The sequence below is a fragment of the Dendropsophus ebraccatus genome, chromosome 2 (genome assembly GCF_027789765.1).
Source record: "Dendropsophus ebraccatus isolate aDenEbr1 chromosome 2, aDenEbr1.pat, whole genome shotgun sequence".
NCBI classification, from domain to species: domain Eukaryota; kingdom Metazoa; phylum Chordata; class Amphibia; order Anura; family Hylidae; genus Dendropsophus; species Dendropsophus ebraccatus.
This window is the reverse complement of record NC_091455.1, coordinates 39,623,076-39,647,827: the sequence shown is the minus strand read 5'-3', so window position 1 is coordinate 39,647,827 and position 24,752 is coordinate 39,623,076. Positions and strand designations below refer to the sequence as shown.

Sequence of the window (24,752 nt, the reverse complement as noted above, 5' to 3'; positions counted from 1 at the left end):
CTGCACAGTAAATTGCTCATGGGTGGGGATGCCATCTTGCTTTGCCATGTGAGGTGGCAGCAGGGTGACATACCTAGGAGAAAGAATATAAGTTGTCATGTGTATTTAAATGGGGTTATCCAAGATTAAAAAAAAAAAAATATTCCCACTTGGCTCTGTTTGCTTTATTAAAACTGAGCTGCAATACCACCCACAAACTGAGAACAAGAGTGGCGCTGTCTGAGATAATCACAGGATTGTCTGCTAGGAGGGGGCTCAAATGTATAACCCAGACTGGTAAGGATTTCTGTAACTATAGTTAAATGAATAATCACATTGCATGCACACAGTCTATACAGCGGCTTATACCTCCGGATCATCAGATAAATGAAGATTACTTGAGTTAGGATTTATGACCTGCTAGGCATGATTACATTTCTGGGGTCATCTGCTCAGACCGCTATTTCTCAGCCGCCGTGACAGCCATTAAATCCCATTATTTCAACACGGTTTTAACCCCTTAAGGTCAAAGCCTATTTTCATTTTTGCGCTTTTGCTTATTCCATTTTAAGTTTAAAAGTCCATAGCGCTTGCATTTTTTCACCTAGAGACGTATATGAGCGCTTATTTTTTGCGAAACCAATTGTACTTTGCAATGACCGGCATTATTTTTCCATAACATATGCTGCGAAACCGGAAAAAAATCATTTGCGCTGTCAAATTGAAAAAAAAAACGAATTTGTTTTGATTTCGGGGAGTTTTGCATTTACGCCGTCCGTCCTATGGTAAAACTGACTTGTTATGCATGTTCCTCAAGTCGTTACGATTACTATGATATATAACATGTATAACTTATATTGTATCGGATGGCCTGTAAAAAATTCAAACCATTGTTAACAAATATACGTTCCTTAAAATCGCTCTATTCCCAGGCTTATAGCGCTTTTATCCTTTGGTCTATGGGGCTGTGTGAGGTGTCAGTTTTTGCGCCATGATGTGTTCTTTCTATTGGTACCTTGATTGCACATATACGACTTTTTGATCGTTTTCTATTACATTTTTTCTGGATTTGATGCGACCAAAAATGCGCAATTTAGCACTTTGGAATTTTTTTGCGCTGACGCCGTTTACCGTGCGAGATCAGGAATGTGATTAATTAATAGTTCGGGCGATTACGCGCGCGGCGATACTAAATATGTTTATTTATTTATTTATATTTATAAAATGGGAAAAGGGGGGTGATTTGGACTTTTATTAGGGGAGGGGATTTTTTATTAATAAAAACACTTTTTTACTTTTATTTTTTTACTGTAACTAGAAGTCCCCCTGGGGGACTTGTATATAGACAGCAATGATCTCTCATAGAGATCAATGCTGTGTATATACACAGCAAAGATCGATTAGATCGGTCATAGATTGCTTTGGCCTGCTGCAGGCCATAGCAATCTATTGCCGAGCCGGGATCAGCGTCATTCCGACGCTGAGGCCCGGCACGGGCAGAAGAACGGATCTCCCCCCCGCGATCGCGTCGCAGGGGGGAGATCCGTCCCACTAGACACCAGGGACGTGAGGTGTGAAGCCTCTAAGTGCAGCTGTCAGGTCTGACAGCTGCACTTAGAGGCTTAATTAGCCGGCGCGGCAACGGGACCCGCACCGGCTAATAGAGGCACTGCCCGGCTGCACGTGTCAGCCGGGATCAGCGCCGTTCAGAGCGGGGTCCCGGCGGGACCCCGCTTTGAACACCCCGAGCGGCACCATGACGTATCAGATACGTCATGGGTCGCTAAGGGGTTAAAGGAGTCCTATAAATGGCCTCTCTCTAATGACAGGTCTATGTATACCAGGAGACAGCGCAAGAGAGGAAGAAAACACACAGCGACTCTATGAAATACACACGTTACATGGGTTCTATGCATTATACACTGCTCAATAACATCTAGCTGGGGTACCAGGAACATAACAAGGAGGGAAGCAATGGTCCTGTAAGGCCAAAAAGTTCCCAAAGATACATATGGGGAGACCAGTACTAGAAACGAAGCGTGCTGGGTGAAGCGCCATGTCACTACTTCTCCATGGTGTGTGTGTGTGTGTGTGTATGAGTCCTTCCTTATTATCTGAGGATAGATATATGACAGGTTTAACTTCTCTTATTGTAGATTTACCAACCACATCTGCTGGAAGTTTATTCCAAGCATCTACTACTCTTTCAGTAAAGTAATATTTTCTCACACTGATTTTTTCCTAAAAACACATCCCACCTCTCTCTTCTTTCCTCCAGACTATCCAGATTTAGATGAATCTTTCCTGATATGTTTATGTCTGACACCCTCTACCATTTTTGTAGCCCGTCTTTGGACCCGTTCTATTTTATCAATATCCTTTTTTAGGTGAGGTCTCCAGGATTACAGATGTGGTCTCACCAGAGTTCTATACAGTGGGATCACAATCTCCCTCTTCCTACTAGTTATACCTCTAGCTATACAGCCCAGCATACAATTAGCTTTCCCCACCGCCTGGTTACACTGGTGACTCATTTTAAGGCTGTCAGAAATCACTGCCCTAAATCCTTCTCTTCTGAAGTCTTTGTCAACACAGAACTGCCGATTTTGCATTATCTTACATTTGGAAACATTTAACGGCAGTTTTCAATGTTTGGACCACTTATCTAGCTAAATCATTTTCCATATTACTTACGCCTCCAGGAATAGGACAGTACATAGTTCATAGTTGTATATACATTGAAGCTCATGGAACTTAAAGGGGTTGTCCAGCGAAAATCTTTTTCTTTCAAACCAATTGGTTTCTGAAAGTTATACAGATTTGTAATTTACTTCTATTTAAAAATGTCAAGTCTTCCCATACTTATCAACTGCTGTATGTCCTGCAGGAAGTGGTGTTTTCTTTCCAGTCTGACAGAGTGCTCTCTGCTGCCACCTCTGCCCCAGACAGGAACTGTCCAGAACAGAAAAGGTTTTCTATGGGGATTTGCTACTTCTCTGGACAGTTCCTGTCTTGGACGTCAGGTAAAGCTTTAGCTTTCTGGGCATAATAGGAGTTGTAGTTTTGCAACATCTGGAGAGCCAAGGTTCCCTAACCCTGGAATAGGGGATAACATCATGACCTCTTTTGACCTCTTTTATATACAGCACCCTACATCTAATATCATACCACGGCTGTTATTTCCCCATAGAACTGCATGTAACACTTTATTTTGCTAGTTGCAGAAACTGGACTATCCCTTTAAAATGTTCATCTTCTAGTCTATATTTCACCTGCGTCATGTACACGAGACCATAGAACAGCACAACAGTATTTTTGTGAGATTTTTAATGTCAGAGCAGAACATTATTAGTATTCTGTACATTTGTTACAAGTGCTTCTACATTTAACGCTGGCGGTAAGGACCTGAAAATATATTAAAAGCATTGATTTTGTCCATATGGCAAACAGGAGACTTTCAGAACATAAATTCTGAGCTGCAGATTTTAATCTCATCAGCCATGCAGTAAAAAATATGGCATAGGATCATTGCAGTGCGGCTTTGTATTAAACCATTATTCTTGATATCTTGTGAAAGGTCTGGGTCTGGGTACATTTATGAGAACAATATTAGATGTGGAGAGCGTTCCTTCCGAAAACACCACCATCTCCGTTCTGCAAGTCAGGGGTTTATAAACCTATGAAGTATGGCATTTAAACACACAGCCAACTCTTTTACTAATGTGGAAGTGAGAGGGGCACATTTAGAAGGGCCTATAGGAAAAGCCTAAATCAACTGTATATTGCTGGGGGTGGGTGAAAACAATGTCATCTACTTACCTCCCTGGCTCCAGTGCTGCCTCCTGCTGCTCCGGGCACTGGTCTCCATATGCTTCCTGGTCTGAGACAGCCACTCAGCTATTCAGCAGCAGAGGTGTGACACCACTACGGCTGCTGACTGGCTGAGCGGGCCTGAGGCATCACGTCTCAAGTCCTGTCTCAGACCAGGAAGCGTACGGAAACCGGGACCAGGAGCAGCAGGATGCAGGCAGCAGTGCTGGAGCCATGAAGGTAAGTAGATGACATTGTTTTCACCCACCCCCAGCAATATACAGTTGATTTAGGGTTTTCACATAGGCCCCTCTAAATGTGCCCCTCTCACTTCCAAATTAGTAATAACTGTCTGTTGGCACTTGAGCACGAAGGGAGGTAGATTTAATTTTTTTTTAACACACGCCCCCGGCAATTGTGAAAAGGGGGTCCTGGCCGGAGTCCTCTTTTATAAAGAGAATGAAGAAAAGGTAACACTGGATAACTAATAAAACTGTAGCAGTTGTAAGAACACCAGCTGGTCAAAAGACAAAAGAACTACACTTCACCATAGCAGTCCCCTAGATTTCTAACACTGGTTACTCAGATACACCTAGGACTTATAGTAGGGTGAAATAATTTAACAAATCCAGTAGTACAGTAGTAGTAGCCATTTTATTATGCACTGAATTTTAAGAAATCCCTGTCTATTAGATGTAACATTGCTTACTGATAAAATTCATGTCGCAATTGAAGTAATATTAATAAACTTTTTCCCTTTGCCTGTAACATGTAGAAGAATCCCCCATGCTGCTTTGTGAAAGAAACATTAACAAAAAGAATAAAAGGTGCTAAACACTTCAGAGTTAACAGATGATAAACTTATTACGTGGCATCATACATTTGCACAGGGTTCAAGAACAACTCCATTTACAGTATTAGCAGAGATCAAGGCTCAGAATGACGATGATAATTCCATCAAATTCTCCTACTTTCCTAATGCTGGAGCTCCTATGATGCCGTGTCATTTATATTCTGAAGGCATACATACTCTTCCATGACCAGATCACCTTGCTTCACTGCTCTGCCACCTGACAACAGATGATGTGGCTCAGAAATAACACACCGAGAAAGTCTGTGAAGAGCCAGCCACAGCGAGGTGCCAGGAGCGTCAGATTGGCACCTCGGCAACAATAATTCTGCAAAAATAATTCTTTCAGAAGAAGTTCTGCAAAAGTAACAAGGAGGCACAGGGGAAACTTTACCTAGAGAAGTACTAAGAACAGGATGGAGAAATGAAGAATATCCTCACAAGGATCTTTTAAGAAGTCAGTGACGAACCCATTGACGTCAATAGGACTCTTAACAGCGAGCACTGTCAGACCACAACCAGGCTTCTGGCTCAGTAATGACTAGGCAGGATTGAAGTAAAGGTCCCCTTACACCTTCAATAACTGACGGCTGAACCATTGTTGAGCCATCAGTTATGTCTCCCATCCGGCACCTGACCTCTCCCTAAACAGGAACTTTCAGCAATCCTGTGGTCTTTATGAGGAGGCGAAGGGTTAGCTGCAGCCCAAGCTCTCTGGCTTAGGCTTGTCTCTCCCACCACAAAGGCGTCGGGCGGTGCTTTTCCATCACACCCAAGCCTTATCTCCAGTAAAATCATCTGTTGGTGGATGTTCGGGAGAGTCACATATACCTTATACTGGTGGCTGAACTTGTCATGAGCGGCAGGTACACCCAAAAAAGTGTAAAGGACTTGTCAGCTCAGTTCTCTATTCCCCCTTGTTCCCCGCTCTCTGCACTGTGCTATTACACACACAATGAGTGGAGTAGCAGGATGGGCCACCCAAATAATGCTTAGATCATTTGGGTGGCTCACTGAAAGTCAGCAGTGGTCTGCTGCCACCGCTCCTGTTACACGGGGCACCACACAGCAGATTAAGTGTAATCTTTAAACATGTTGATCGATTGAAATACAGCTGATCGGTCTTATCATTCAACATGTACTATTACATTGAACGATTATTGGCCTGAGCAGTCGTTAACTGGCCAAGTAAGAGCGATAATCGTTCAATGTAATTGGACCTTACGGTGTATGGGAACCTTTATACATGATCTGAGATTGTTGCAAAATCCAAGTTACATGTTTTGAATTTCATAGATTTCTTCTTCTCTTTATACAGCCCCTAGCAAAGATTATGGAATCACCACAATTAGAGGATGGTCAGACAGAATTTATAGTGCATAGCAGATAGACAAACCTCAGTTAAAACACAAAATAAAGTGTATTTAATAGTGTAATAGTGTAATAAAAGTGTGACAAAAGATCTTGGTTGTTCTCGGTCAATTGTATGCAAAATATGGTAAAAAGTATTAAAAAAAAAGAATAAAAAGGTTGTAAGAGGAAAACATACTGGAGGACCAAGGAAGACATCAAAGCATTAGGATAGAAAACGTAAGGCGTAAAAAGTGGCTTTCAGTGATGAATTTCCAATCTGTGTTGGCCAAGGAAGTGATACTGTGACTTTGCATATTAGATGAAGGGCCAAGGATGATGGCCTTGAGAACCTCAAAAGTAAGTGCACAGGTGGACATTGAAATTTCAACACCTTTCCTATTCTATTGCTAAAAACATACAGTATACAGTCTGAAAGTACTTGACCACATGGCCACGTCTCAAAAAGAAACTCAGAGGAGGAACGCCAAAGTAAAAGGAAAAAAATTAGCTTTTACATATACAGTATATGTATAATTTACATGAGGCCTGGATGTTCAGGTATTAGGAAACATTGTTTTGTGTCATATCTGGGATTTGTATATTTGATATAAAGTAAAAAAAAAATCTCGAGGAGTACATCTTGTAAGTGTCGTAATTGCATAATTGCTGCCAGAGGGTATAAAAGTAAATGTTGTGCTACCGCTGACAGTATCACTGTACATTGATTTCTATAGACCGTGACTGTCTCATGGTTGTCATTACACAAATCATAAAGTTAAGCCGTACAGGCGGGGTACAGTGTAATACTTTGTTACACTGTATAAAATTTGATAAAATTTGTGACTTTTCTCATTGTTTGCCAAATTTGGAAACTGACAAGGCAAATGGGCATGGCCTGCAAAGGAACATTGTTCAGGCCAGATGTTTTAACTAGAATAACATTACATAAATTTCATTTTTATTAAACATAAAATAATCTTGAAATTTTGCAGTTTTCATTCTCACCACTAGGTCTAAAACTAAGCAGAGACTTCTTGCTTTGTCTGTGGTGATAAGTGGAGGCTGCTGTAAAGTGATCGGTACAGAATTACAGCAACTTGTGACACCAGTAGATAAAGTAGACAATAGCAGTTCCCTTTGGAATGACCTCCTCAAAGGTTACAGAGCATGCTCAGTAATGTTTTTCATTCATCTCAAGCGAACAAGGTGTGTCTATTGTTGTCTATGTTCATGAGGCTTGCTGTAAAGCATGTCACTAAATGCTGTTAAAAACATCTCAGGCATCTCAGACCTCAAGGTAACACCCTTAACAATGTACAAAAAAAAAAGAAATAAAAAACACAGTAAGAAATATAGAAACAGAATTAGAAAAAAGAAAACATTTTAGTATCTGGCTCTAATTAGCAAATAAAGATCTAGGCAACAGAATCCCTTTAAAGTAATAGTGTCACCCCCTTACTCTACAGTATGTGTGGTTCTTCACACCATCCACAAGCTTAGATGCTGCACATTTCTGTTCTAAAATTGCTTTGTCTCCTTTGTGAACAGTGTCACATTGGCATGGTTTGACAACAGCTGGGCCCCTTGGGCTTAGGGTTAGGGGCCCCGCCTAGGCGACACTGTCCTTTGCACATAAATTGTGTGTGTGTGTGGGGGGGGGGGGGGGGACGGCAATATCATTTTAACTCTACTATACTCTGGTTTGTACAATACCCTGTGCTGGACAAGTGGTTGTAGTACAGTCATGGGGGAGAAACAAACACCAGGCCCAACAATCCTGAGCCCAAAACCAGGTATGGTCCCTAAAAGAGATGAGCGAACCTCGAGCATGCTTGAGTCGATCCGAACCCGAACTTTCAGCATTTGATTAGCGGGGGCTGCTGAAGTTGAATAAAGCCCTAAGACTATGTGGAAATCATGGATATAGTCATTGGCTGTATCCATGTTTTCCAGACAACCTTAGAGCTTTATCCAAGTTCAGCAGCCCCCGCTAATCAAATACCAAACGTGCGGGTTCAGATCGACTTGAACCCGAACCCGGTTCGCTCATCTAACGCTCCCTAACAATAATAAGCAGAAAACCAGGTATGGTGCCTAACAACCCTGAGCCCAAAATCACATATAGTGCCTAACAACCCTGAGCCCAAAATCACATATAGTGCCTAACAACCCTGAGCCCAAAATCACATATAGTGCCTAACAATCCTGAGTAGAAATCCAGGTAACATTTTGAGGTGGCCATTTTGATCCACGGGGGGATCTCTTCTACATACATTACCCTGATGATCACCCCTTTCTCACACTTATTTATGCTGGAGATGTTGATTTTCACATCCAGGCTCAATCCTTTACATGATCCCCCATAATATACAGTATATACATAAACCGTTTGCCCGTCATTGGTATCTAAAACGACCTCCTGCTCTGCTACCCGTCATCCTGGCTTTTGAATATACTGAATTTTTATTCTATCTTATAATGATCCATGGAGCTGCTCAATAAAGCGTGATTGTAGGCTTATTCACAGACGAAGGATGATTTGTCCTACTTTTCTCCGGTCATCATTCACATCTTGTGATATCTGCCAGTGTCCGCATGTTCACATCCTCAGGTTCTACAGATTCAATGATCTGTTGGAGAACTTTACCACCAACCATATAAAACAGAACAGGCTCACGATAAGGAGATGCCAAGGTGCCTTAGGCCTTATTAAAGTAGTTACCGAGGAGTTAAAATAATATTAATAGCTTGCAATGAGCTGACAATGATAAATGAGCCACTTCACCACGATGAGGTTTGTAGTCACTGTTCCCCATGGGTAATCACTGTAGATATCCTGCGGGTGGATCATTAGGTTTCCAACTCATCAAATATAGCATCCTGCATGTGTATACCCTGACAGCTCCATTGTACTATGGCTTAAAGGTTTTCTATAATGACAGGGGCAATGTTACTCCCTTATATTGGTCACCGACCCAACTAATACCCTGCAATAAACCAAGAAGGGGCAAGAATCCCAAACCAAAGGGGAGATTTATCTAACATAGTGTAAAGTGAGACTGGCTCAGTTGCCCCTAGAAACAAATTAGATTCCACTTTTCATTTTCCAAAGAGTCTGTGAGGAATGAAAGGTGGAATCTGATTGGTTGCTAGGGGCAACTGAGACAGTTTCACTTTAAGATGAGTGACACTTGCTATTGTAGGAAATTCTTATTTGGTGGATAATCCCTAGTCCCATGTTTTGAACCTCTCTGAGGACAATGACTTGCTGGATAGCTTCCAATAGGAGGCACAACAGTGCCTTTTTTCCCTATGTGGAGGTGAGCTAATTTGCATATTGTTTTCCCAGGAGGCACTATGCCAGCTGGAAGTCTCCCTAAGGAGAAACACCGCTCAGAATAGTAACTACAGTATTATTATCAGATCGCTGTTAGACATGGAAAAGGACATCAAACACCCCTTTAACGTGAGTGCAGTCATAGACTTGAATAGAAGCATGCGTTACAGTTAAAGAGGTACTCTGGGCTAGGGTCATTTTCAGTGTATAACCAGGGAGGGGGTGGATATAGAAGCCGCCGGTCACTTACCTCCCAGACTCCAGCGCCGGGTCCCGGAACGCGCCACCCCATTCTCCCGTCCGGCTGCCGTTTCCTGGTCTGAGACGTCACGTCTCAAGCTGCAGCTCAGACCAGGAAGCGGCAGCCAGACAGGAGAACCAGGCGGTGTGATACGGAAATCGGCGCTGGAGCGGGGAGGTAAATGACAGGTGGCTTGCATATCCACCCCCTCCCCGGCAGTACACTGAAAATTACCCCAGCCTGGAGTACCCCTTTAAGTTTATACATAGTTATGTGGTGGTGAGAAGAAGAATAGATTCCTGTAGGTCAACAGATCCATGTGGCATACAAATAAACAATAACCCTTTACATACTTCAGCTGTGCAGCATCTGAACACATACATCTAATACAGCAACATCTAGTGGCAAAACTTTATCACTACCTTCATCAATACGTTTGCACAATAAGTATAGGCTTTTTCGAAGGGTGTAATTAATAGCAACACCCGTGGTAGGACACCACAGTTACACCAGGCATATTTATTGTTCCTCGATGTGTTTGTCATCAGTAGTCATCTATAGATTATTGCTAAGAGGATTAGAAAAAGCACAGCTACTTTCTTGAAAAAACAGTTAAACCCCTGTCTTTAGGTTATGCGTGGTATTGCAATTCAGCTCTATCCACTTCAATGGAACTGAGCTGCAATATCGCGCCCATGTTTTTCTAAGCCAGCCTAATCCTTTCAACTCCTTAATGTCATCTTGAAAATTGAAAAAACTTACTCGTTATATTTCTATAAAAAGCTGATGATTAAGGAAATACTTATATATATTTCTCTAAAATAAAAAAATAAGCTGCCCCCCCCCCAAAAAAAAAAAAAAAATAATAATAATAATAATAATAATAATAATATGGAGAAACTTAGAATATACTGAAAAAAGCCATAGCCGTTTGCCACACTCCAGGTTGATGGTTTGCCACACTCCAGGTTGACATTTGCAAGTGTGATCTCTATAATTACATATGGGCTTCTCTTATGCTATGTTTACACGGAACGATAATTTGCCCGATCGTACGATTAACGATGTCGGAGTAACGATTTTTTTTTCATAATGATCAGCGTTAAGATGGTACGCTATATCGTACGGAAATTCGTTTTGCGATTGCTTAAGCCTATCTCACACATTGGTTAAATCGGCGAACGACTGTTCACACAGAACGATCTGCGAATTTTTTGCGAACAATCAACGACGATTTGAGAACCTTTTGAAAGATTGAAATGACCGATTTCTCGCTTGTCGTTTGATCGTTCGCTGCGTTTACACGTATGGTTATCGTTCGAATACGATTGTTATCGTGCGAATTTGCACGATAATCGTTCTGTGTGAACGCAGCATTAGTTAATCAGATTTCCTCTACTAGTAACATTTCGTTGCACATAAGCGGTGCATTTTGCTCCGTCTTTCAGCAAACAATAAGGCTCCTTTACCACTCGGTGCCTACCATAACCTTATCATTTCTGACTAGTAAATCTGTCACAATTTTTTTGGCCGCTTTCCAGCCTGCATTCTTTCCAAAATATATGTTTTCCTGCTTAAATAAACATCCAATCAAAAATAAATATAGTCTTAGAGAGTCCAAATTTCAAAGTCTCCAAGCCAACGCACTCTTGAACCCCCCGGGGAAACGACTGCAAGACGGAGAGAGAATCAGCTTCATTCAGACGTCAGCATGAAACCACTAAGGGCCTGTAATCTCTAACAAAAGAGCATTTACATCTCCATTAAATGGCCAGACTGTCAGCTACTTAAGGGCGACTGAAACAGTAGTCAATATATAGCTTTAATCTGTAAAATAAAAAACCCAAACGGCAGTAAAAATTTTACACGGTTGGTAAGGTGGAAAGAGTCATTGTGGGCCGCCTCGCATTGAGCAAAACAGAAATGAATTGGATGCAGTAACTATACATGCAGTCGGGATTCAGTAACGTAACCTCAGGGCAACGAAAACGAATAAAAAACCTGCCCACAATAACATCATTCATGAGTAATACATAACCATGATGCATTGCGGCAGAGCACGGCATTCAAACTGCTCCTAGTCTTTCTAGACGCTCTGTCTAGTAGGATATTTATAATGGAGACTGGTCACTTCGTCTTGCAGCGGAGGAGTGATGGAAAACTCATTTGGTGGTGCAGGTGGACGCAGTCTTTACGGTCCTATTTTTGACTTTGTAGTTGTATAGGGCGGCAACCATGAAAAGAGCGGTCTGAATTCAAGGCAGCGTCGCTCTCGGTACTCGAGGAGAACGTCTTGCAGATCTGTCTGTCTTCCTCGAGGCACAATGAAGTGCAAACAGCTGCTGCTGCTGGGAAATGAGACTGAGCCTTCCCTCCCCGCAGCCAGTTCTACTTTTATACTATTCCCTGTGAGGTGAAATGAGTTTACAGAGCAGGAAAGAACATGGTGAGATGTCACGGTAGTAGCGATATCGGTAGATGTGGATAGCCATGTGTTCCCTGGATAGATCTGACGGAGCGAGCGGCCATCTTTGTTAGCACTTGTTCAATATAGGGGAGTGTTTTCCTCCCTCTTTCACAGGGATGTGGAGCATTAAGCCAACCCCCCCAATGTTGCAAAACTACAATTCCCATCATGCCTTTAGCTTTGTCTGTATCGGCATAATGGGAATTGTAGTTTTGGCTTTGGTTGTCCATGCATGATGGGAATCGTAGTTTTGCAACATCTAGAGGACCAAAGGTTCCCTATGCCTGATCTACCATAATATCAATAAACTTGATATAGATTATTATGTCCAGAAAGTGATGGGGACGGTGTAGACCCCCCAATCCCCAACAATGGGGAGGTCTAAGGTTAATTGTAGTTTTTGTTCTTCCTATAATCCCTATTATTCGTAACAGCGACTCAGCCCTTTGTCAAGAGACAGAATCAATAACCTCACTTAGTAAATCGACCTTACCGCCCTCCAATACTATTGTAAGGAGGAACATGACAAACTGGGCAGATTTTTAGTTGACTGGTGCTTTTCTTTCAGAAATTTCCAGCACTTAAATATTGATGGCCTATCATTAGGATATAGACCTTTAACATTGCATTGGTGGGGGTCTGATCCATGCAACCGCTTAAGCCTGTTTTTTGCTCACCAGCTCCATATCTTTGGCAGTGGTTGTGTCTGGAACTGGGGATCACCCATTCACAGGGACAAGCTGCAATTTTTAATACATCCACTACCAAATACCTGGAGCTGTGCCTGGCAAACTATCGAGAGACTGTCAATCAGATCATCTTAAAGGGGTATTCCACCCATTACTTCCTTAACCCAAATTCCCCAAAGCCAATTAAGCTTACTTACTCCTCCCCCACGATCATTTTTACCCCTGCCCAGGGCTTGAACATGGCTTTGGTGTTCCACTAGAAACTTTTATAAGCAATGGTGTCTTTTCAAGATGTCAACACCCAGGAGACTACATGCAATACGCGTACGATGGGAGGGGGGGAGAGAAAATGAGTGAGATGGAGAGGACTGCCTGCAACAACCTTTTCAGCTATTGAGAGGGGTTAGTGACATGGAGCAGAAAAGAAGCGATGCAGCCACCTATATTACACCATATTAGAAACCCAACATTGTTTCTATTAAAACTTAATAGTTTAAAAATGTTTTTGAGCAAAAAATATATTTAAAAAACCCTTTAAAGGGAATGTATGATGAGAAAATTATCAAATTGTTTAAATGAAATATATTTTGGTGATGATTTTTCTCACTTTTTATTCTACTATCTATACAATAAAATAAACTCAAAACCTTGCAGCTTTCATCCTGACCACTACAGGCCTAATGGTAAGCTGGTACATCTTGTCCTGTACAGATCATTTTCTAGCAGTGTCCTCATTATCATCACTGATAGGTTTACAGTGATACTAGTGTATAAATAAAGAGACTGTTCACAATAGCTGATATTTCGAGTTCAGCCTTTTCCTGTAGAATGACCTCTACACAGGTTACAGAGCATGCCCAAAATCCTCTCCAATACAAAGAATAGGGTCTTATCCAGACTATTGTGGCTATGCCTAGGGGGCTTACTGTAAAGCATACCTCTAAATGCTGTTAAAAGCAGCTCAAGCCAGACTGCCACCCAGATAACTCCAAAAAATATAGAAAAAAAATCACAAGGAAAAAGAAGATGTTTCAGTTTTTAATCATTAATAAACCAATTTGTGACTCTCTCCCAATTTCTCCGAAAGTGGGTGTGGCTAGAGGGGCGTGGCCAGTAACAGCAATGCTTATTTGCAATATGTTTCCATTAAGAATAGACCAGCTCCTCGATGGCATGGATTATGGCGCACTGAGAGTCGATGATTTGCCCATTTTATGAAGAAGTCCGCCTCTCGTAATAAATTTCAGGCATTCTTCTCCAATGTGTTTTTGCTTTAGAGAGACTTTTTACATAATAAAATTCTCTCCATAATTTCCTGCCAAATGGTGCCAACCTGCTCTCTATGAAAATCCATGCACATTTCTGTTAGAATAGCCTCCCAGATTTGTTTGGCTCCTTAATTATACATCATCCTGTCCATGTACAGTTTCTGATCTGCTGAGTGGAAGAAATTTTATTTTTCTCTCTATATTTATGAGCTAGGAGAGCAGCGTCCTGCTGTGTTATTGGAGATAATAAAAGACATGTTACATAACTTCTTTCAGATTATAAATCTGCCTTTTTTTTCTCAGGAGTATTCACCGGAGGGATCTATAGCGAGGTTACGGTACGGGAGTCACTGGCGCCACTTCTGCTGAGGATTAGTGGTAAACGGTAGTGACACTTCTCCACCACATAGGGTAATGTCATGTTAAGCTCCCTCTTCTCCTCTCATTTACGCCACTCTCTTTTTTTGTTGCTATTATTCTCTAAGAATGGCTGGAAAACAATCCTAAAGAGCTGGAAAAACACTTCGGTGTTTATTTACTTTACCCAAAACTATACGGAAGGGGGGTCTGGTGGAATTGTCAATTCTATAAAAATTCTATAGAACCTGTACGAGGAGAGAAGCTTTTAGTTAGTTCTAGAGATTGGTGGGCGGCCCCAATTAAAACTTTTGATCATGTGTAGTCCACTCTCTTTGGTCATTTTTAGACATTTATAGTGTCTCCCTCCAGATAAATGGTATATATAGTGTCGGACTGGGGTATCTGGGGCCCACCAGAGGAAATGATCCTGAGGGGCCCGCAAATAAAGAATCAGTGAGAAATGACATGTCAGTCAGAGTTACTGCAGGTTCTAAAGCTGGGGGCCCACCAGAGGATTCTCTGATCCTCCAGCGGGCCAGTCTAACACTGGGTATATATTAAAATCTTTACATATTTTACATATTTCTTAGCATCATCCATTGATATTTGCACTACAATTTGGCAATATGTACCCGCCCATATATCAGGAGTTTGGGGTGTTTGTTTTGTATTTTTTTGCACTCAACCCAGTGCACTGCACCCATATCCCCAGGCTGGTTATAAGCTAAGTATGGCTGGATCCTACATGGATATAGGCTTAGTAGTAGCCCAGGAGAGTGTAGGGTCCACCTTGATGTGTTGGCTCTATCATGTGTATACGCACAACCTTTATATATGTATCCTGGATTAGTGTGATGCCACTAACATTGTGTTTTCTGCCATTGCTGTGTCACATGACATAATGTAAGCATGTATAAGCTTTAAAAGAATTCTTAAGGTGTCCATATACCTTAGAACACTTTTTGGCTGTCTAGTCATGATGGGAATTGTAGTATTGTCAAAGCTGGAGGGCCACAGGCTGTGTGCCACTACTTTAGACTTAAAGCGTAACTGTCATGTTTTTTTTTATTGCAGAAATCAGTAGTATAAGCGAATTTAAGAAACTCTGTAATAGGTTTCATCAGCCAAAAAAGCCTCCTTCTGTACTCAAGAAGCAATCTCCCAGACTCCCCCCCTGACTTCTTATCTGTGCATTATCAGGCAAACACGTCTTCATTACAGAGAAGCCAGTGAAGACGGGCTCTGCTCTCTCCATTGTAAGCCTGTGAAGGGGGGAGGGGCTGAGGGAGATGAGGGAGCAGGAAGAGGTGACATGAAGGTCAGCTGTTTGTAGACTCTCTGGGCACCTAAAACGCTAAATTCAGGTGTCAGAAAGGTCAGTGCTTATCTATGAACTTACTGAGAGAAGATTGCAGGGTGTTGTGCTTTGCAGGACTGCTCCGTGCTCAGTCACTCCTAACAGCCCCTCCCCTCTCCATAGCCACATAATGGAGACAGAAATCCTGCTTCATTTGATGTGAGTGGGGAGGCTGGGAGATTGCTTTTTCAGTACAGAAGGAAACTCTTTTAGTACATAAAACCTATTACAGAGTTTCTTAAAATCGCTTGTACTGTTGATATTTAAAGTTTTCAGAAAAATGACCCTGAAATGACAGTTACGCTTTAAGTCAGCCAAAACCGTTGCCTTCAGTGGGTATGTAATGGCCTCCAGTCTCTACGCCATGGGTCTCCAAACTACGGCCCTATAGCTGTTGCAGTACTACATTTCCCATCCAAAGTTTTAGCTGTCCAGGCATAATGGGAATTGTGGTTTTGCAACAGCTGGAGGGCCGCGATTTGGAGACCCATGCTCTACGTTGACAGATGATGTTGGTCGAGATGAGGGTCAGGCATGAGGGGATTTTCACTGCCCAACCCTTTTGTCTGGCCAAAGCTTTAGGCCCTATTACACGATTAAACGATTATCGGCCTTACTTTGCCGATTACTTGGCATTCAGGCTTGCACTGTATAGTGTAATTGCGCATGTTAAAAGACAACGATTAGCCGACATGTCAGCTGATCATGCTGAAAGAACACGATTTGTGTAGTGATGGTTTGTCGCCCTGCGGAAAAAGGAGCAGCGGCAGCAGACTGCTTCTGACTTCAATGGGCTGAAAAACTATTAATGGGCTGACAAATCATCTAAGGATGATTGGGGTGGCCCCTCCTGCTGTCTGTAATAGCAAAGACAGTGAGTGGGGAACAAGGGGGAAGCGAGCACTGAAGTGACAGTTTGGCGCTCGCTTCCCCCAGATTATCGTGCCATGTAACACAGCCTTTCCCTTCTGATTGACAGATGGAAACACATAAACTTTCGGCCACAATGACCATTCATTTGTTTGGGGAGGTCAGGAGAGAAAACTTTCTGTCAAACTAATGTTCTTACAAATGCCTTTACTTCTGAGCCTAAAAGCTATTTAATAGTAAATATTGTATAGTGGGATGACAAGAATATTTACCATTTTTTTTTACTAATACTATATACTTTATATATACTCTTATATCCCAATTTGACTATGTTATAGTGTAGTCATGTAGTCTTTATTCGTTATGGAGTTCCCTCTAGATGGCAGGGTAAGGTATCTTACTGCAGTATACTCTTGGATGGCTGGGACATATATACACACAGTGGCTGCCCCATCCTCCCCAGCCTGGCAGTTGTGTCCGTCTGCAGAGGTAGCTGGCTCTGGGCCAACATGAGGTGAAAAAGTTGCCGTTTCCTGATAAAAAAGCAACAGGATATAGGAATCTCTCATGCAATGTGTATTCTTATATTTCCAAAGGAAGTTTTGGAGGAACCAAGGAAACACATCTCTGTTTTATCGGTAGCGACCTATAACAACCCCTTTGCTCTAGGTACTGTTAGGGTATATGGATGTCACAGAGAAAGTCCCTCATTCAGGATTTCCTCTTCAAGCTAGGCCAGGCAGCACATCACAAAGAACGCCTCTCTTTCTGTCACACAGGCCCGTTTAAGTTTTACATGACTGCCAATTTATTTCAATGACCCCCCTTGTAATTCTCATTTGTGAAAACTATTGACTAGGAAAATGCAACTGGTCAAGTGAATGATTTCATTTCACAAGCCGCCTTAGGAAAATGAAAGGTGGAATCTAGACGAGTTGCTGGAGGAGGGGGGGGCACCACATTATAGATGAATAATATACTTAGCGATTTCTGGATGGGTTTGATAGCAGATGACAGGAGCCCTGGTAAAAGTTTAATGCCTTGACCCTTTTAGTGGGACCACTCGCTCATGAATAAAACAGGACCGGCACTTGCATGGTTAGTGCTCCCATAGGCAGACATGCTCATGGAGCTAAGAGCACTAGACTTTTCAATCCCTTTGGATAGGACAGAAGACATACACATTTAATGTAGGTGTTTTCACACTGCGATCCGTGTACACATGAGCCCTCGTCTTCGAAACTCCTATTATACTCATCCTTCAGCGCTAGTCGACTCAAGGTCTACATCATCAACTAGACAGATCTATGATGTGAGTCGACTATCTATTTCTTCTTACAATATAACGTACAAGCTGTCTCCTATAGGCTACGCTGCAGAACATTGTGCAGGTATCGATCCCGCTCTTGCCTTCTTCGTGCTGCTCATTTCTCCTCATAATCACATTATCAACTATTCTGCTTTCCAGGAGATTTTCTCCAAGTCATTTTGAAATGGTCTAAATCTTCGATATAAAATTTCCATTGCTGTCTAAAACAGAACGATTCATAGAGAACTTTTTTTTTTCTAATTTTCACAGAAGTCTGGTGAGAAATAATATACCTCCTTCTCTATGAGGAAACCTGCTGGATGAGGACAACCAAGGGCATCCTATAATGCTACAACCCTTGGGCAGGGGACCCTTGGACAGAGCAGTTCAACATATCCCTTATGGCAGTGATACATATGTAGGGTTCTCCACTATGAAGACCTGGCTCAGTGGCCATAGAACCAGCTTGTAGTGGGAAACCACTGCCATATGTGGTATCTGTTCTTCCTTTCTCCTAGCAGAATATTTAGAAATAGGGTTGTTATGCAATCCACAGAAGCGCTGCACAGTACTCTTACACATGGGATGATGCGTTTTGAGATGCAAATAATCTGTTATGGGTTCAGCTATCAGTATAAGGTGTATGGGGCTCTCCTAAATGACCACCAACAGATGATTTTGGTAGTGATAGGGGTCAGTGTGATGGAAAATCACCACCTGACCCCTTAGTTCTCAGAGAGATAAGCCTCTCTGGCTTATCTCATAGCCGTGCCAAACATTCCTGTGTATGGGGAGGACAGGGCTGGACGGGAGCGATAAGTGGTGCCTAAACGATCCTTTGGCCGTCAGTTATTGAAGGTGTATGTCCGCTTTTATATTAGACTACCGTGCAGACCTTGGATTGTATCACATCCCTATTTCTGAATATTCTTCTGGGTACCAGTTTTGGTTTAATAATACTGAGGATTTCAAAAACTTTTGTTGTATTGTTAATGCTTTCTCCTAGTAGGCGAACTAGAAGAACTTTCTTTCCCTTTACTCCTCTGGCCAATCATAGGGCAGCACCTACTCCTCTCTGCTATGCCATAACATATTGCTGGGCAAAGTGTAGTGGACCAAGCTGTCTAGAACTGTGCTGGGGAAGATTTGCATAGTACAGTAATATAGATTGCATGTAGGGAGAGGTTGTTATTGATGCTCTGGTTTTACAAGTTTTGCAAGGAAAAAAAAAAACAGCAACAACATCACAGCATGGATGTGGTTACATCAAAAAAGCAGCCCTGTTCTAAGCAGAGGGGATTACATTCAGAAAGCAGCTCTATATATACTGAACAAGACACAGTTACCAAGAACCTTTGGGTGGTAAGAGATGAGAGGGAAGAATTAACTTAACTATCAAGCACAGTATGGGCCTTCTGGAGTAGGCATACAGGCTCCCTAACTACATTCATAAGAACAGGATCTCTCTTCCACATAATACTAAATCCTGCCCTCACTTCCAGTGTTCTGTCTTGGTCTCTCTTACACTAGAGACAGAATGCACCTAACAACAGACAGTGGACAGCAGAGAAGGGAGACATCTAGTGGACAAGTCTTTTTTCTGCCATTTTTGTTAAATGAAGTGACTGGCCACATATGCTATCACATGGAGGGAAGTTGTTTGAATCAAAAGTGACCATTTAAGTTAGATTTTTTTTTTTTAACTCAATATCAATGAAGCTAGCTCCATATTTGTTTCCTGCCGGTCTACAAAAATCATCCTTCAAGGGTTGACACTGTAGCTTTAAATAATATCATACATTCTATATCTGAGACCTAATGCAAATAACTAAGCATCTGACTGACATATGTGACATACAAGAATATTAAGCCTAAAGATCAGCTTCAATATTCTCCTGAGCAGCTCATGCTGGTAGGTGAGTGAAGTCTCCTAAATAATGGATATCATGCAGGTTTACATATTCACACAGGGGTGACATCTGAAATACAACCCGAAGTCAGCATGGGAGAAACCGTTCTGGCACAGGGGCCTATTAATGTACTTGTGACGGAGAGGAACAAAGAGAGAACAAGTATTTTACATTCAAACCACTGACTGTAATAACAGATTGAGCCAAAGCCTAAAACGGAATGCTGTATAAAACACCCATACCTACAGTACATTATATAATACATTCAGAGGTGTCAGAGAACACTGGAGCTTGCGGCATATGGGGCTGTGTAGGTGCAGACTAGTTATGCTGACCCCTGCAACTACAATGGACACATGAGTGTCAGAACTGGACCATGGAGCTATAGAAGGAGGTGACCTATTGTAATAAATGGCATTTTCTTTTACATCTTGTAGACAACCAGGTGAGCGTCAGCACCAGGATGTAAGGTCCTTATTACACAGGTCGATTATCGTTAAAAAAATCGTTAGATCGTTCAGATTTGAACGATAATTGTTAAGTGTAATATCAGACAACGATTAAACGACCAACAAGTTTGGACCTATTTTTATCGTTGATCGTTCGCAAATCATTCACATGGAATAAGACGTCGTTCAGTCGATCTCAGTAGCGACGAACGCAATAGCGTTCTGGAATGGTCTGGGCATGGTTGGGGCCTGTTCTTCCTTTGACACCTACCTAAACACTGTTGTAGACCAAGCACCCCCTTCATGGTGGGTAATACTATTTCTTCCAGCAGGATCATGTGTCCTGGAATAATGCAGAAGATATTCGGGAATAGTTTAAAGCATACTATCACTTTGCTGGTGCAGCAGGTACGCTGTCCTCTTCTGAGGTGGGCAGTAGACAAAACTGCTGGAAGCGCCATAGACTGAATTGTAATACATTGTAATTCTGTAAACTTCCTATGGCGCGTTTGGGAATTCTATCCGCTTTAGAAGTGGACAGCATAACTGCAGGGGTTTTACGACGTATCCAGTGAAATTACAGGTACAAAGCGGTCTGCATCCAAGTTCCCCAGATGTTAATCTGATGGATCATCTGTTGGATGTGCTGGAAGAATAAGTCCAAATCATGGAGACTGCACCTCTAAGGCTGATATATGGTGATACTACTTATGGTCTTAATGTTATGGCTCATATGTCAATAAAGGGACTAGTCAGAGTGTATACATTGTTTTGTTTTGTTTTCTTTGCAGTCAGCACAGGGATTATGTGAGCATGTCAACTCCATCTCAATCTCAAAAATAACATTTTGGTAAAATTTGTTACAATTACTTGCTGTTTACTCCTGTAAGGGTTAGAACCTCCATTTGCCAGGCAAAGATCTACTAAAATTATGGCTGCCTTCAGCTGCCACTAGGGGGAGCTTATGAGCTTACTGAAGACAAGTTTTTTTTTTTATTGAATTCTATGCAAATGTATCTTCTGTTAATGAGGAGGAGTCCACAAACTGTTTATTTTCACAACAGTGCCACCACAGGAGAAATGAGGCATTACAAGGTCCACTTTATGTAAGACAGGACAGTATAGGTCCTCTTTACTGAGGAGATTCATTAACAATTGTAGAATCTACCTATTACTTGAGTGTATCTCTGGTGAGTGCAAGTGACCACTGCAGAAGGTGCCAACAGCACAATATAAGCATTTTATTTATGGCATCTGCAATGTGATAAGGCATCATATGTATATCCAAACTGCTAATAATGCAAACACTACTATAACATATAAAGAACGTTCCATCGTTGCTAATATGTTGTGTACAGTAAGTCAGTAACTACAACAATATGGAGTCACACAACCCAGAATCCTCTAGGGGCCTTATAGCTGCAGACACTGGAAAAATGTGACAGAGAAAGTGTTAAAAAAAAACTCCCCTTCCCCCAACCAAGAGGTGTAAAACTAGCACATCCACACAGTAAAAAGCACAAATAACAATCCACAGACCCTAAGTATATACCGCTGGCCGAGCAACAAGCAGATGTGCCTCTATTTTATATGTAAAATATCATATATATATAATATCCCCTCCTCCCCTCCTGAGACCGCTTTCCTCTGGTGTCATTGGTGCTCAATGCAAATAAGAGGTAGGAGGATCTGTACAACAGAGAGATGTGAAATAACTTTTATATGGAGAAGTTTATACAATGGATCCGAACTGACTGAACTCTGAATAGAACAGAACATGTCAGTGAGACATAGCAGGCACTTCTATTCAGCTGCACAATGAGGACTGTCACCCCAGCATTATGCAGGCAGGATCCCATCATCTTTTCTTACTCCACTGACATTGTCATTATTTACAGGTAGCCATTCAGGGGGGATGACAGAACCTCACAAACTAAACTAGTGCTTGCTCCAGTCCCTAAAGCGTGATAAGATAGGTAGTCTGAAGTAAGAATATACAAAGAGTAAAATGGACATGATAGGAGTAGTCCTGTCTATGTTGCAGTTATATGCAGAATGATAGATAGATAGATAGATAGATAGATAGATAGATAGATAGATAGATAGATAGGAGATAGATAGATAGATAGATAGATAGATAGATAGATAGGAGATAGATAGATAGATAGATAGATAGATAGATAGGAGATAGATAGATAGATAGATAGATAGATAGATAGAAGATAGATAGATAGATAGATAGATAGATAGATAGATAGATAGGAGATAGATAGATAGATAGATAGATAGATAGATAGATAGAAGATAGATAGATAGATAGATAGATAGATAGATAGATAGATAGGAGATAGATAGATAGATAGATAGATAGATAGAAGATAGATAGATAGATAGATAGATAGATAGATAGATAGATGATAGATAGATAGATAGATAGATAGGAGATAGATAGATGGATAGATAGATAGATAGATAGGAGATAGATAGATAGATAGATAGATAGATAGATAGATAGATAGATAGATAGGAGATAGATAGATGATAAATAAAGAGATAGATAGATGATAAATAAAGAGATAGATAGATGATAAATAAAGAGATAGATAGATAGATAGATAGATAGATAGGAGATAGATAGATAGATAGATAGATAGATAGATAGGAGATAGATAGATAGATAGATAGATAGATAGATAGATAGATAGGAGATAGATAGATAGATAGATAGATAGATAGGAGATAGATAAATAGATAGATAGGAGATAGATAGATAGATACTGTAGATATTAGCACATGACACCCCTTGTACAATGGCCCTCAGTCAGTCCTCCTAGCTTTGCCCTCTTTGCCACCTCACAGACTCCTGCATCTCATAAAACCTAAAGCCACAACTGTTTGCAACACACAAAGAGCCATGTGGTATGGTTTATACTCTGCCTGTGGTAGACTGCCCTCTAAAGTAACAGTATATCACACAGAGGCTACTGTATATATACATTGTATGGCAACAAACCCCAAGCATAGCAGCCCAGTCAGGGGTGAGGGGAGAGCTGGATGCACACTGCCAGGGATCAGCTTCCCTTGTTTGTGAGAACAAAGCCCCGAGTAATAGGGGGCAGTGACCCCCCTGAGCTGGCCCTGCACACTGGGGGGCATCAGATGCTGTGCCCTCCCTGATGCTGGGAGCACTGGGCACCTCATGGGTTAATGCAGCCTCCCATGGAGCACTGGGCACTGGCAGAGTTGTAGTGCTGTTCCAGCAATAAGTACACACACATAGATGGGTCTCTTACCTCTACATTGAAATACTGCTGCTCTGCAGATACAGCACATACAATCCAAAGCAAGGTTTGCCAAAAAAGCACCAATGAATGCCAGCAATCCAGCGCCTGCCTGCCAGAGCCTGAGGTGATCCACACCATGGTGAGCAGCTGCAGCTTCACCAGTCCTGGTCCCCAGTGCTGGGCAGCCCTGCACACCTAGTACAGGAGAGATGCTCTGCAGCAGGGATGGGCACACAATCCACAGGGGCACAGGGGCACTGGATCTTATTCATAACCAGCTGCCAGGCGTGCCAGGGCTGAGGGGGAAGCAGCTCCTTGTATCCCCTATGTGGAGAGAGGCCTGTGTGCCCAGCCTGCCTCTCCTCTTCTTCCCTCTGTGTTCAGTCTCCTCTACGGGAATGTCCATCCTTCATCAGCATAACTCCTCCTCTGGAGCTGTCTCGTCCTTCTTAAAGGAGACAGGCTGTAAACATCAAGAAAGGAAGGAAATCAGACCCCCCCCCCCCCCTCCTCCTCTTTCCCCTCTTCCCTCCAGCCCCCTCCTTCCCATTCATCTCCTCTGTGTCTCTGGGTGTTGGCTTATCCTACTCCAAAGGAAAAAGTAGCTGCTTTATTCTGAGAATCTAGAAGAAAATCTGCCAGGCTTATACTGGACAGGCAGGGGTGGAAGGGGTTAATGTTTTCTCTCATCCATTTCTAGGGCAATGATGACAATTCCCATAAGGTTTACTGACATGCATGAAGTCTGATTGGGTTCCAAGTGCTATAGAATGTAATTGTTAGATAATGTAACATTTTACATGCGGAGCGGAGATGGATTGGTGCTGCGTTATTGTGCATCCTGGTGTCTCTGGGAATTGAAGGGTTTTGGCATCTATTTAGAGGAAATAAAGGAAGAGTTGCATTTAATGGGGTATTCCCTTCTTAAGATGTTTCCTCTATCCCCACCAATCCAAAAAAAAGGGGACAGGGTAGGAGTGATGCACATCTTATGTGCATAGCCAGTGCTCCATGCATTATGTATAGGGGGGGGGGGGGCAAGTTCGGTGTTAAACGAGGCCAATTTTCGTTTTTGCGTTTTCGTTTTTTCCTCCTTGTGTTTAACCATTAACGACCGCAGGCATATATTTACGTCCTGCGGTTGTTAAGGGAGTTCAGAGCGTGGCCGCGCGACGATCCCGCTTTGAATCGCCGCGGTCTCGGGTGCCGCATGTAGCCT

General features: G+C 42.0%; 1 protein-coding gene across 1 annotated transcript in view; it reads right to left on the bottom strand.

Annotated features, from left to right (window-relative positions):
- The window catches only part of MMP16 (matrix metallopeptidase 16), a 176,657-nt gene extending 152,765 nt beyond the window's left edge, over positions 1–23,892 (bottom strand). The window contains exon 1 of the mRNA XM_069957394.1: positions 23,543–23,892. Coding sequence (XP_069813495.1) covers positions 23,543–23,671 — 129 coding nt within the window. The 5' untranslated portion in view covers positions 23,672–23,892. The remainder of the gene's footprint in view (positions 1–23,542) is intronic.
- Between the last annotated feature and the right edge of the window lie 860 nt (positions 23,893–24,752).